The sequence below is a fragment of the Thunnus maccoyii genome, chromosome 10, assembly GCF_910596095.1.
Source record: "Thunnus maccoyii chromosome 10, fThuMac1.1, whole genome shotgun sequence".
Classification (NCBI taxonomy): Eukaryota; Metazoa; Chordata; class Actinopteri; order Scombriformes; family Scombridae; genus Thunnus; species Thunnus maccoyii.
The window spans coordinates 33,885,661-33,898,877 of record NC_056542.1 but is presented as its reverse complement, the minus strand read 5'-3'; the positions used below and the strand labels follow the sequence as shown (position 1 = coordinate 33,898,877).

Here is a 13,217-nt window from a genome sequence, read left to right as displayed (position 1 = left end):
AGGAATCTTTGCCTCTCAATGCTGTATACTGTAGTGCACAAAGCCACCATCTTCCACTCTGGTTGCACCAGTCAGTCATGTTGGTAGCTGAAACATACTGTAAACCACAAGTCAAAATGCCAATTGTTATTAAATCAATTGAAATTCAAAAAAGTACACTCACAGTTTTTCAAGTCTGTCTTAAAACAACAGTCAGGAGCCCAAATGAGCAATTTTCTTGCTGTTTTTCTTGCTGTAATCATTGCTTCTGTTCATACTGACCATTAGAAGATCCCTTCATAATGCACTTACAATGTAATTGATGGGAGACGAAATCCAGTCCTTCTGTGCAAAAATGTATTTAAAAGTTTATCTGATGCTAATATGAAGCTTCAGCGTCCAAATGAGTCAAATCAAGTAGATATCTTTCAACGTTACAGTCTTTTTAGTGCCAAAGTTCCTCTTTTTGTTACTATACTTCCACCACAGCTCAACAGGGAAACACTGTCTGAGGAAACACAAAGAGGGAATTTGATGCTAAAAAGACTGTAAATGTGTCAGATATCCACTTGATATGACTAAGTCAGACTGATGAAGCCTCATATAAACTTCACATCGACTTCTGAATGCAGGTTGGCTCAAAATGAAATTCACATCACACTTGTTACATACTTGACTGTGATTGGCTCCAAACTGTGATGTCACAAATCATGCTTGTGTGTAGATGCCTTTAACTCAGATTTAAGGTGAGCACAGAGAATCTTTCCTCCCTCTGCAGGTGAAGGTAAAAACAAACTCTGCACATACATTATTCTACACAGAGAAAAGAACAAAGGAACAAGAAGAAAAACACATTTTTGAGTGGAGGTGGACTACAGTTGAATTTTACATTTAGCCATTTGGCAGAAGCTTTCATTCAAAGTGACTTACGAGTGAGGCAAGACAATCAAGAAGAGGACAGTGTCAGTTAAAAGGGTCGTGGCACAAATTCTCAAGTAGCTGACCAGGTACAAGTGCAATGAGAACATTTTTTAATTTTTTAAAAAATTATTATTTAAGTAAGAAATGACTGGAAGTAGACAAGAGCAAGAGAAATACCATAAACAACAAGAAAGTAGTGCAACAATTACCAAAGTGCTAAAAGGTTAAAGGGGCTCTTTAAGGTATGGTTGGGGGTTAGGCAACTGAAACCTTGGAGGTTAGAGAAAGATTATGGATTCCATTGGATCATTTCCTGCTACACACCCATCCACCACCTGAACCTTCACACCCTTACTCTTGTGAGGTGCAGAAATGTCCAATATGGACATTAAGTATTTCTCAGGAACACTGGGCTGAAAAAACATCTTACACCTAGCTTTAATTCAGTCTAAAGCCAGGAACATGCAAGAAGAAAGACATTAATCTGGCTTTTCCTAACATATTTAATTTTGTTTATGCTGAGGGTTGTTTGCGTTACGATTAGCCACTGGAGGCCATACGCACATTATTATTTAGCAAACAATAACAGTTTGGCATTAGCATCTACATCCCCTCCTTTTGTCTCATGTGCTGCAGTTTTGTTTGACTGTCTCACAAAAGATTCCTCCTGTTGCTCCTTTGTTCATATATCATGTTATGAAGCAATATTGCATTGCATATGTGATGGAAACATGAGTCTCTTATTTGTCTTTGTGGCTTTCTGTAGCCAGAACACAACAAGTGTAGGAGGAATTAGACTTTGCAGAGAAGAAAGGATGACACGCTGCTGCAGCAGACAAACAAATCAGCATCTGAAAGAACACACGTAACACAGAGTTCCCTTGAAACTTAAATAATTTATTTACCACTAGAGCACCACAACAATACTGTGTTACAATACAGCATAGTGGGTAACAATAACATCATCATCATCATCATCATCATCATCATCATCATCATCAAAACAACAACAAATACACATAAAAAATAACAGCTCTATCGTGACAAAGTTGGTGCCTAGCTCTCTTTTTTTTCCTGCTATTCAGTAAGTCCACTGGCACTAAACGCCCAAATGGGGCCGGGGTCAGGGGTTAGGTCACCTACATCAACACTCCTCATTTTATAAAGGGTGGGGGAGTTTCAACTAACTAAAAGGGAAAAAAAGAAAACAAAACTATGTATTTTAAAATAGTAAAATAAAACAGCATCAGTGCAATTTGTTTTTATTAAAGAAACAAAAAGATCATTACTGACAGATTTTACACATTGGTGGGTGAAATAAAAGCTTTATGTTGGCAGGAAGACAACACACTGATGACACTACTACAGGCTACAACAGAGTGAAAGACTTGACCACTATTGGAGAAGTTTTAGAATATTTTTTGGCTGTAAGAGTATTTTTGGAGGTCATATCTACTCTTCATTACACCTTCTATAATCTTTCATCACACTAATCGCCCTCAGCATTTCTCCATACATAGCCTCATCATCACTTACCAAAAGACAACATCTCCTCTCTCTGAACCCAGACCTTTCATAGCTAGTGTGGACTGAATGTGTGGCTGTGCTGAGTGCATGACATGACACTGCTGTATTTCTTAAGTTTATGAAATTTCATCACTTCTTTGAGTTTTCTCTGTGTGTGGAAAGCCTCTAATTGTTAACCATTAATCACTGCTGGAGGTTCAACTGAGTGAAGCTAAACATAACCCATATACAGTGAATGGGACATGAAAACCATCTTTGTTCAATGACTATTTATGTAAGCTGATACCATAAAAGGATCGTTTAAATTTATTACAACTTGGGTCTTTTTGTAGTTTTGGCAATTCATACTTGTGCCCCATCATATTTTTATAGGTTTACAGTGTGACTACCAGAAGCTCACACTTAATATTTATAATTACTCTGCTGATTTACTCATGCCAGCACCATTTGCTGCTGCAGCTCCCTCCACCTCCCCAACTTGTACCCAAGTTGTAGGTATTGTAAACTTTACTGAGATTTCATGTTCATGCATGAGTTTACCTTAGGGGAATCTCTACTCCCTCAGAGAGTCTTTTCTGCTGAATTGGACTGTATAACCATTTGTTAGAAATGGTCAGTTCCTTGAAATTCACGCTAATCAGCATTGCCATTTTAACAGCATCAATATAAATGTGCCGGGGTTAGCTCAACAGCTAATTTGAACCCGTAGTCCCAACTCAACTGTAACTGTGTAATTTTGAAATCTCATTCACAAAACAACATCTATATAATTTTATGCTTAATGTTTCGGTTTTTAACACCTTTTACCCACAAGCCCAAGACAAAGAAGGACAAAGAAGAGCAACCTGTGTCGTTTTTAAACAGTGGGAATTATAGCACAAGAGTTGGAAAAATGACTTTAGAAGAGGACATCAGTGGATATAGTGAATAAGGGAGAAACAGTGTTCTGGAACACTAGTAAAATTTAATGGGAGCTCTCTAACGTTGTTAAAACCTTGAAGGGTTCAAATTCCTGTAGTGTTGAAGTGTTGAAGTAGATACTGTGTTATCTTATGGAATATGGATTATATCACCTCTGTTCCATCACTTTCTGTACTTCAATGCAGCCTCTTGTTGAGGGTACTTTTCATCAATGTCTGAAAAGGTGAAATGTATTCCCAGGATTTACTGTCCATATTCTACATATGTGAGCAGGAACTGCAGAATTCTAACCCTATATAACAACAATTAATTTATTAGCATTCCAAAAACCAGAGATCCCAATTTTAACTTCATATAACATCATAAATTCCAGTTTCTTCCATATACATGACATCCAACAACACCCTCTTCCTGTAAGTAATATTTCCAATTTTTTAGCTGTAATCTCTGCTGTGTAAACACATCTATACTGTTCGGCTCTCCCTGCCCTGCTGCTGTTACAGCTGCTCGATGGCTTCTTCTGTCGAGCTGGTCATGTTCAGCCTGCAAAGGTCTTGAGCTTGTAGGAAATGTGTTTATTAAAGGCTGCTTGCAGATATGTTATATAAATCATATATATACATTCTATTCTTATCTTGGCAGTGGAGTGAACCACACCATTTACTGTTGGGTAAAGTCAGATTGGACTGGATTTTTAGTATTTTGTGTTATTATTAATGTGAATGGGATTAATTTCTTTATACTTCTGGAACAGGACTTGGAAGTTCTTGGAAGATCTATCAAAACGGACAGATATGATGGCCAAAACTATGAAAATAAGACCCAAATTATAAAAACACTAAATTATCCATCAAGGGACCTTCCATGTGACATGTTATTTTTTCCTCTTCTGGTGGGTTTTTCATGCATCTATAAAAATGAATAGTTCAACTTTTTCGACACAAAATTACAAAAGGGAGTAGATATTATATTTCATCAGTGCGAGGTTGATTCTGTCCACTTCTCTACCAGGTTCAAAATTTGTTGGATGCTAAACCATGAACATCTTAAATAGCAAAACAATGAATAAATTTAGAAAATAACGAAGGATACGAAACAAAGACAAACATAGAAATGAGGACATGGTGTGGCGTGACTGTGAAAACTGTGGAGGGGGTGAGGTGAGGGAGAGGGGAGCGAAGGGGTGGGTGAGTGTCGAGGGTGGGGCTGTGTTATTAATTTCACATATAGACACTTATCACTTAAACTTCCAGTGTTTGCCTTACTCTCGTGTCTCGTGTGACAAGTGTGTGAGGTGATGCATGTTGACAGGGCCTTCAAAACGCAAAGAAAGGACATAAGCCATATCTGTGTCACTTTACATGTGTGTGATCATGATCCAAATTGGCATGACTTTGATACCATTGCTAAAGATTATCTTACAAACATTTGATATTTTCATCAAGTGTAAAAATTAATGTCAAAGTCACCTCTTTGCAGTATAAATGTGTGCACTGGAATACTGGCCAGTAACTGAAAAAATAAGCATCAACCACACATGACATGGCTGTAGCATCTATGATGTCCCCTGAAACTTGTATTTGTATTTGTAAGATAGTTCAGAAGATAATAGTAGTAGTATAGTAATAATATAGTAGTAAGTTTGATACCAGGTCCTAAAATTACTAGTCAAAACATCTACATATGTGCAAAGAGGAGGAACTCTGGGGACAAGTAAACTGCAATAACATCGCTGACTATAATAGGCTAAGACATCTGTCAATCAAGCAAACCTGCCCCAAAGCATATGTCTCTTAAAGCCATAGTAGCTCCATAACAGAGTAATGATACTCAAACTGAAGTGAAATCAGTTAATGAGACACTTAGTCCTTGTGAACATCCATTGCCTTTCTATTTTGACAGAGAAGTCAAGACCTTTTAAAAGAAATCAACCAATACTAGATTTTTGAAGCTGTTACCGATATTTGAGAATTAAAAAAATCTCTGATGGACAAACTCTGTAGTGTTTTTCCACGTGTTTCTAAATGACCTGGCATTTCTAAATTGAGATTTCTTGTTAATTGCTAACATCAGCCAATATATTGGCCCAGCAAATGTATCAGTCTAGCTCTACTTTCTGAACAAATTTCAAAACAGTCAGATTTTTTGGAACCAGAGCCTAGTGGATACTAGAGTTACTATATCTTAAAGCACAAGTGGTAGTAGCTTTTTGGTGTCCACCGCATCATAAACTGGATATCAGTCTATTTAAACTGGTTGGCAAACTGATGCCAGGAGCCAAAACTTGAACTATTTCACTTAAAGACAGCAGTGTACCTGTACTACAAGTACTTAGCAGTGGTATCAAAGTTATGTTTCTGGTATCATGACAGCACTGGTCCTGTATGTTGTGAATGAGCATTGCTGTCTTAGCTGAACTAGCACTGAAGTTGATTTGTTCTGTACCTCTATTCTCCAACACACCACACCTGACTGTGTGTGTGTGTGTAGGAATATTGCTGTGAGTATAATAGCGCTTATAATGCCTGGATCAGACTACATGAATTCAGCCTGATTTTGACACAATTTTGTCACTGCCAGCAAATTTCCAGCATTGGGCCTGATTATGAACATCGGGAACGACGAACATGGCCTTGTAGTGTGACATAATCAACAAACAGCGATGTGGCATCCAGGACGCCCCACGACACCCCAATGAAAAGTCTAGCATGTCAGAATTTTTTGTATTTTCATCTAGTTTGACATCTCCTACGATGTGTTCCTTAACATTGACCAATAGGATGACAGAGTGCTCTCTGCTGCACATAAGTAAACACCAACACATAAAGTCAAAGCTGTCCAGTTGCTGTCAGTGTCTGTTTTGATTTCATATATACATATCACTATGTAGTTTTACAGTTATTACTGAAATAAGAAAACAGCACTGATGACTGACGGCAGGTTCTCCTGCCTGAATCAGCCTGTGGAGGAGGCAGAGATGAGCCATTGCTCTCCCCCCTGTCTGAGACACTAAATGCGGCTCAGCTCAGCTAGACAGCTGCTGGACAGCTTTGACTTTCTATGTTGGTGTTTACATATGTGCACCAGAGAGCACTTCAGTTGTAGTGATTGTCAAACCACCTGATATTAAAACATATCTTTGTATCTACCAGAGTATACAATTCCCAAAAACCCAATCATTTTCCCTCCACAAGACCTGTTTACATACAGCGAAACTGGTGGCTTTATGTTATGTTCTTGACATGTTAACACATTCGTTGTCTCAAGTTGTTTTTGAAGGATATACAGCCTATACTGTTCTCTTTGTGACACCCAGGAACAAGTCCACGATCGTTTTTCCTTTCTTTTCTTTTCCTTTTCGGAACACGACAGCCAGCATCACACATAGTGCTTCTGTAGCCGTGATTGACAATTTCTTGACCCTCATCCCTGACAAGCTATGAACTCGCACAAGGTTGTGAACAATGATTGGTTGGGGTCATAGTTGTAGTGTTGCCAGTCTCCTTACTAAGACATGGCAAGAATTTATTGTACTATAATTGTCTAATCTAACATAGTGACCATTGTGAAAGACAAAAATGTCGTGTAGTCTGATCCTGGCATAAGAGATGGCTGCGGTTTGACTGCATGTATGCCCAAGTCCACTGCATGTGTGTGCGTGTTTGTGTGAAGGAAGGAGAGAGAGTGTTTGTGCTGGCTTGTAAGAGCTTCTAGCTGCACTTGCAGGACTTGACCTTCATATTGGAGAGCTGCTCTATTTTGGGGGTCTTGCCAATGTAGTAGAGGATGGTGAGGGGCTCCAGGTCCTGGGAGACACAGCAGGGCGATGCTGATGCTTCAGGGTTGATGGTGTTATACAGGCCTAACACCTGGGAACACAACCATACAATAAAGAAAATCTTACCTAAAGATGAAGATTTCAGAGCATAAATTCCCATGTATGTATTTTAAACTGTAACTTTCATGCTCAAGTTACTAACCTTTCTAACTCAGACCCCACAGATTGTTTAACCTTTGACCCTGTCACCCATACAGTACCTTGGAATGCTGGGTGTCTGCACTCCACAGATATGGACAGGCCCCAGCGCAGAAGTTGGCCTCATAGCCCTTGGGCTCATGGATCCACCTCCAGCCCAGGTCCTTCTTAAAATCGATGTAAAGTGACCGTAAGCAGCAGTTGTCCTGAACATTTCTACAGATTATACAAGATACAAAGAAGAGAGGTGAATTGTAGTGCAGCAGGGACAGAGTTTCACAAAGAATTCCTCTGGTCTCATCTGACTTTTACAGTATGTCATTCAGTGGATCAAAGAAAATAACAGGGTTGTGTCTGAGATCTCTGAATATTGCAACTTTTACTCATCTATGTTGAGGCTGAGAGATACCAGATAGTTCAAACCATATACTCTAGGATGATTTTCTAGATTTGGCCTTCATTCCTAACAGTCATAATAATATAAACACTAAAACTTCCAGATTAGTCAAACGTATTTGGAAGAGAAAACAAAGGTGAAAATTAAAATTATTACACAAACTGTCCCTTATAAACATCAACCATTTATAGTCCCACTTCCGGCTTCACCTTTGACCTACTGTACCTACTGTAGTTGTGAGTGCACAGTTTTCCTGTGCAATGAGGGACTATCAGCATTATCTCAGGTGCGTTTATTTTCAGTTTGACATCCAATTAAAGTGGGTTAGCTGATGTGGATAAATGGTTGGCTTGTTTACAACCTGATCATCTTACTGCTTGTGTCTCTTGCCCTATTAGACCTATTTTGAGCAAGTGAATTACTGTCTGTTGTTAACTAACAAGTAGGCAGACTTCCCACTTCAACTTTGACCTAGAGTTTTGCTGACTGACCCAAACCTGAAAGGGGCACAAAGTTTTGGGGCAAGTTCAGGCCATTTTGTTGTTTTAAGCTTCAGGATTGGGTCAAGTTTGGTTATTTTCAAAAGTAATTTATTAAGAAATATCTTTCTTTCTCTGATTGCGCCAACTATCTGCATCCTGCAAACAAGCAAAAGAGCGCAACCAATACATTACATTAGCCTGGTGCACTTGATGAAATGAAACAAAAGCAGCACTTTGGGCCTTTGATTGGGCTCGAGTCTCAAATTTGGCTGTAGCAGTTGGGTTCGGGGGGGTCGGGTAGAAATGCGGGTACGGGCCTTGTTTTGGTCTCAGTTTTAGGCACGTGGAGAAGTCTGCTTTGACCTGCTGCACTTATTGTAGTTGTGCACTTATAGTTTTCCTGTGTAATGAGGGCTTATTTGAAAGTGAGCACACATTCTGTTTGACCTCGAAATAAAGTGGTTTTAATGATCTGGATAGATCCTGACTGCGGATGATCAGCTGGTTGTATGAAAATTTAAACACTGTTTGTGCTTTTATGATGTGATGAGTAATATTATAGTGGCATACATTACAAGTAGTACTATATCATTTTTTATCACTTGTGTAAGTAGAGAATTTCTTCCAGTACTCTGTGGGAAGATTTTACTCAGCAGCCTATAAAAGTTGTAATGAAGCCTACCTCACTCTGCCTTAAGGAGCAGCTACCACACAATGGAATTTCATTACTATGGCTTTCCATGGAGAGTTTTATGCCTATAGACACAGACTGTGTCTTTGTGTTGTGTCAACACAACTAACGTCAGTTCAATGCAAATAGCAGGACAATGCGTCACTATCCAAGAAATTCTAACAAACTGTTGCCATGGCGGAAAAGCTCATAATCACTGTCACTGGATTTTGTTGTCTATATGACTTTACAGCCAAAGTATAAGACCCTATGTGCAAACATTAGGGGAGCTTTTGGCTGCTTATCACTAAATAAAAATAGCTACTAACAGCTCATATTACAGGAAAATTTAAGCATGATTTCTGACACCTCAGGCAGACCTTAATTTCTGGGCCTCTTCTGCTGAGGTATGTGATGTGGACGAGTGTGAGTCTGGTCTAATTCTAGCTCAGTACCTGGAGCAGTAGGCAGCGTCCAGGGCTCTCTTGGATCGATGGTTCTTATGCTGGGACTGGGACTCCAGCCGGTATGAAGGCAGCAGCATAAGGAGAAGGTGTGGAGCCCGAGCACTGTGCCGCCGCTTCTTAAATACCTTCAGGTCACCACCACGGATGAAGCTGTCATCAATACCTGGAGACAGGACAGAGAGATCAACCAGCAGCATGTTACTGCATGTAAGTATTGGTGTTAATGGCAAAAGGAGTTAACAGATCAAAACATCTGATTTAATCTAATAATAATCTAATCATATCGAATTCTTAAGACTATAGGTATTAATAAGCTTCAAACAAAGTGTTTTTCAGGATGTAGAACCATGACCAGGTCTGACAATTTCTATTGTAAGCAGGATTTGAAATTAAACTCAAGCTCTAATATTTCATCATTCACTAAAGTACTTTTGTCATTTTTCATGTGTACAATCGAGTGCGACACCATGAATCCCTTTCTGGAAAGCCTTAAGAGTCTTCAGCCATGCTAGAGGCTCTGTAAGACTGCAGCTAGACAGAGTGGCTTTGTTAGCATAAGCAATATTATTAGCAGTGAAGACAAAGTTCAGCTGAGGCTGATGGGAATGTCATTAGTTTTGCAGGTATTTGGTCATGAACCAAAGAATTGGACAAATAACAGTTCTGATCCGATTATGATCATAGATGTAAAATCAGGGTATCACAAAAGCCAAATAAAATTCATCCTCTGGGGACCATGTATGTCTATACAAAATTTGTGCCAATTCATCATATAGATTTTTATATACTTCACTGGATATGTGAAAAGTTTGACCTGCTGGCAGAAAGAGGAAATGTCAAGGGATCAAGGCAACTCAAGTCATCAAGATGCATCCTCTGGAGACCTTCAATATGTACTAAATTTCATGGTAATGAATCCTAAAGTTGTTGAGATATTTTAATCAGAACCGAATAGCTTAACCTGCTGGTGATGTTAGATAGTAAGTCAGAAGTTCATTCATCATTAAGATTAATCCTCTGGGACCCATGAATGTCTGTACAAAATTTAATGTCAATGAAATCTAATATTTGTTAAGATATTTCAGTCTGGACCAAAGTAGTGGACCAAGCCACACCAGTAGTGTGGCTAAAAACATTTACTGGTTTAAACAGAATACCCAACAAGCTAACATTTACTCATTCTTAATAGAACAGCTAAGAGTTTTGACTGCTGATTAGAAAGAAAAAGGCCATTCTGATGTAGCCCCAGTAAACCTGTCAGTTCAAAACACTAATATTAAACACTTTAACCCCAGAGAGCATAAGCCTGGCAACATTCTAAATTCTGTTTGTCAACAAATCCTATGTGTAGACTCAAGCCTAATCACTACTACTAACAAGTTTTACTTGTGTATCCGAAGCCTGATATATCTTATTATATCTGTGCCATAGAGCTCCATTAAAATACATTTGTGTTTAGTTTAACTGTAGTTTATTTTGACTCATTTCCACACACACTGTTCTGCTGCTGGAAATACTCACCAGACCACCAAATGTGGATTAATCTGCTGCTGAAAATAGTCCCCAACAAATTTACTAAAATGTACCAAACCAATGTGAACCAACAGGCAATTTCTCTTGAATGCTGGCAAAGCCCTTCTCATCTGATATGTAAGTCATTATTAATTATGAAGATACGACGAGATACTAATAATATCTTAATACAAGAGAAATATCTGCAACTGAAATTAACCTGGATGATAAAGAGAAACACATGTTGCGCTAATGCAAGCCAGGCTGCCCATATCACCAATGAGCAAGAGTTTAACTGGGTCTATAGATTTCATTATGATATGAACAACCATAAACCAAGTCAAGTAAAGTATCTTCTAGTAATCAGCTAAATAGGATACATGAGCTAACAGACAACCCTCAAAATTACTCCAACCTCTTGGGGAAAATGTGCCTAAAACCAGTTCAGCCAATATGGCCATCACTTGTACATTAGCAAGAAGGGAAGCACATGCCCGACAACATCACAAGAAATGAGCTCAACTGCTACATGAGTTTGATTGATTAATACATATGCAAATTAATTCACATTGCAAGTGAATACATGCTTATATGCAAATGAATACACATACAGTACATTGCATACTATCCAAAAGAGTACACAGAGTTTCAAAAGCAAACAGCAAACTGAGGAGTCGGCAGCACAGCATCACCTGCAAGCATGTGGAAGCCATAAACACCAATAATTCATACTCCTCACAAATGAATCTGAACAGCAACAGCACAGCAGTGGAGCTAAACAGGCAACATGCATAAAACTATGCAGCCTTATAGTTTACTGCAAATGGCAAACAACACGGTCTGTACTGAACCAAAATATGCAATGCCACTGGCAATGAAGGATGTACAAGCAGCTCAGCAGCAGATACTTAGCTCAGACCCCGGCATAATGGTGAGTTGAAATCCAGTGAACAGACCCCTGACGGAGTGGTCATGTTCCGACAGCAAACACAAGAAAACTCGGCTTCTGTCCTGGTTTCTGAACCGACAGCTGTTTGAGTGCACAGACAGTGGCGCCACTCACCAAGATTATTTACTCCTTTATAAAGTCCAAAACCAGGGGCACCAACTTGTCAGCTGCAGCAGCAAACTGCATTGGCAAAAGCATGAGTAATGTTTTGTAAAAACTACAGTGATCAGCTGTTTCAGGAATTGACTGAGCCCTTTTGAAACTATATATTTGTGAGTCATTTTTAGAGATTTACATCTTCAGAAGAAACCAATGGACTTGGAGCTGGGGAGGTAGGGAAGTCAGAAAGCATTACTGAGAGATGGACTAACACGTTTTTGGTTTTGGTCTTTTCATGAGATTTGCTGACAATAAGAAAATATAGAACAACACCAGACTAACCCTTTAACATTCCCTAACAATTTTTCGAATCAAATAACCTGCAAACCGTGCCTCCAGCTCCTCACTCTTGTTGGGAATAATGTAGTTATTTGATGGTACAAACGTGCAGCATGGGCAGTGCAGGCTGATCTTGAATCCACTGTTTCTGTCTGTGGAGAGACAAAAGTCATGACAAGGTGATGTAACAATGTAGCACATGTAATAAGTGATGAGTAATGGGAGGAACATGCACTCACCTCTGTGGTTCAGCCATTCACTCACCGCCTCTGTCACATCAAAGGACAGCCACTCCCCCTCCGTCTGTGTTCGTACCACCTTGCTGTCAATATATCGCTGTGTTGGGGATGTCAGGTCTTTGTGTGCTAAAATCTGTGGACAATAGAGAGGCACAAGAGGAATGTATGAAACAAATAACAGATAACTGCACTAAGATGATTAAAAAAAGTTTCTCTCATGGTCTTGAAGCTGTCTCAGTTGGTAAGAAGATGTAGAATACCCAGAGCTATATTGACCACAGTCCTGTCCAACAAGTCGTCAAACCTTGATGACACAATAGGTTGTTTGTAATTGAGTGTTTTCTGATCTGGCACCCCTATTGGTAGGATGTTGTTGTGTTACTGTACCTGCCAAAATACTTATCACCCTTATAAAAACAATTCACACAAGCATCAGCCATGGCATCTCTTTGGTTAATGTTTGGTTAGGTTTAGGCAACTTAAACTAATTGGTTTACGTGATCATTTGTAAAAAATTCAAACGTTATGTTGGTAGGAGACATGATACTAACTGCAGTTTGCATTGTCAAAGTCAGACATTTCTTGCCATCCACCTTGTCTTTCTCCCTAAGCGATTTTGAACGTCCACCTTGACTTAATCTCCCTCAGAAGTTTTGCAGCATCACAAAACATCACATTAAGTGGCAGTAAATGTAGGCAGTGCAGCCAGTGCAGCTGCACCAGGCCATCCATTGGCCCA

General features: G+C 39.2%; 1 protein-coding gene across 1 annotated transcript in view; it reads right to left on the bottom strand.

Moving 5' to 3' along the window:
• Nucleotides 1-1,783: 1,783 nt before the first annotated feature.
• tgfb2 (transforming growth factor, beta 2) overlaps nt 1,784-13,217 on the bottom strand; it is a 56,662-nt gene continuing 45,228 nt past the window's right edge. The window contains exons 3-7 of the mRNA XM_042425011.1: nt 12,479-12,611; nt 12,281-12,391; nt 9,329-9,503; nt 7,387-7,540; nt 1,784-7,217 (exon numbers count right to left, since the gene is read on the bottom strand). Coding sequence (XP_042280945.1) covers nt 7,059-7,217; nt 7,387-7,540; nt 9,329-9,503; nt 12,281-12,391; nt 12,479-12,611 — 732 coding nt within the window. The 3' untranslated portion in view covers nt 1,784-7,058. The remainder of the gene's footprint in view (nt 7,218-7,386; nt 7,541-9,328; nt 9,504-12,280; nt 12,392-12,478; nt 12,612-13,217) is intronic.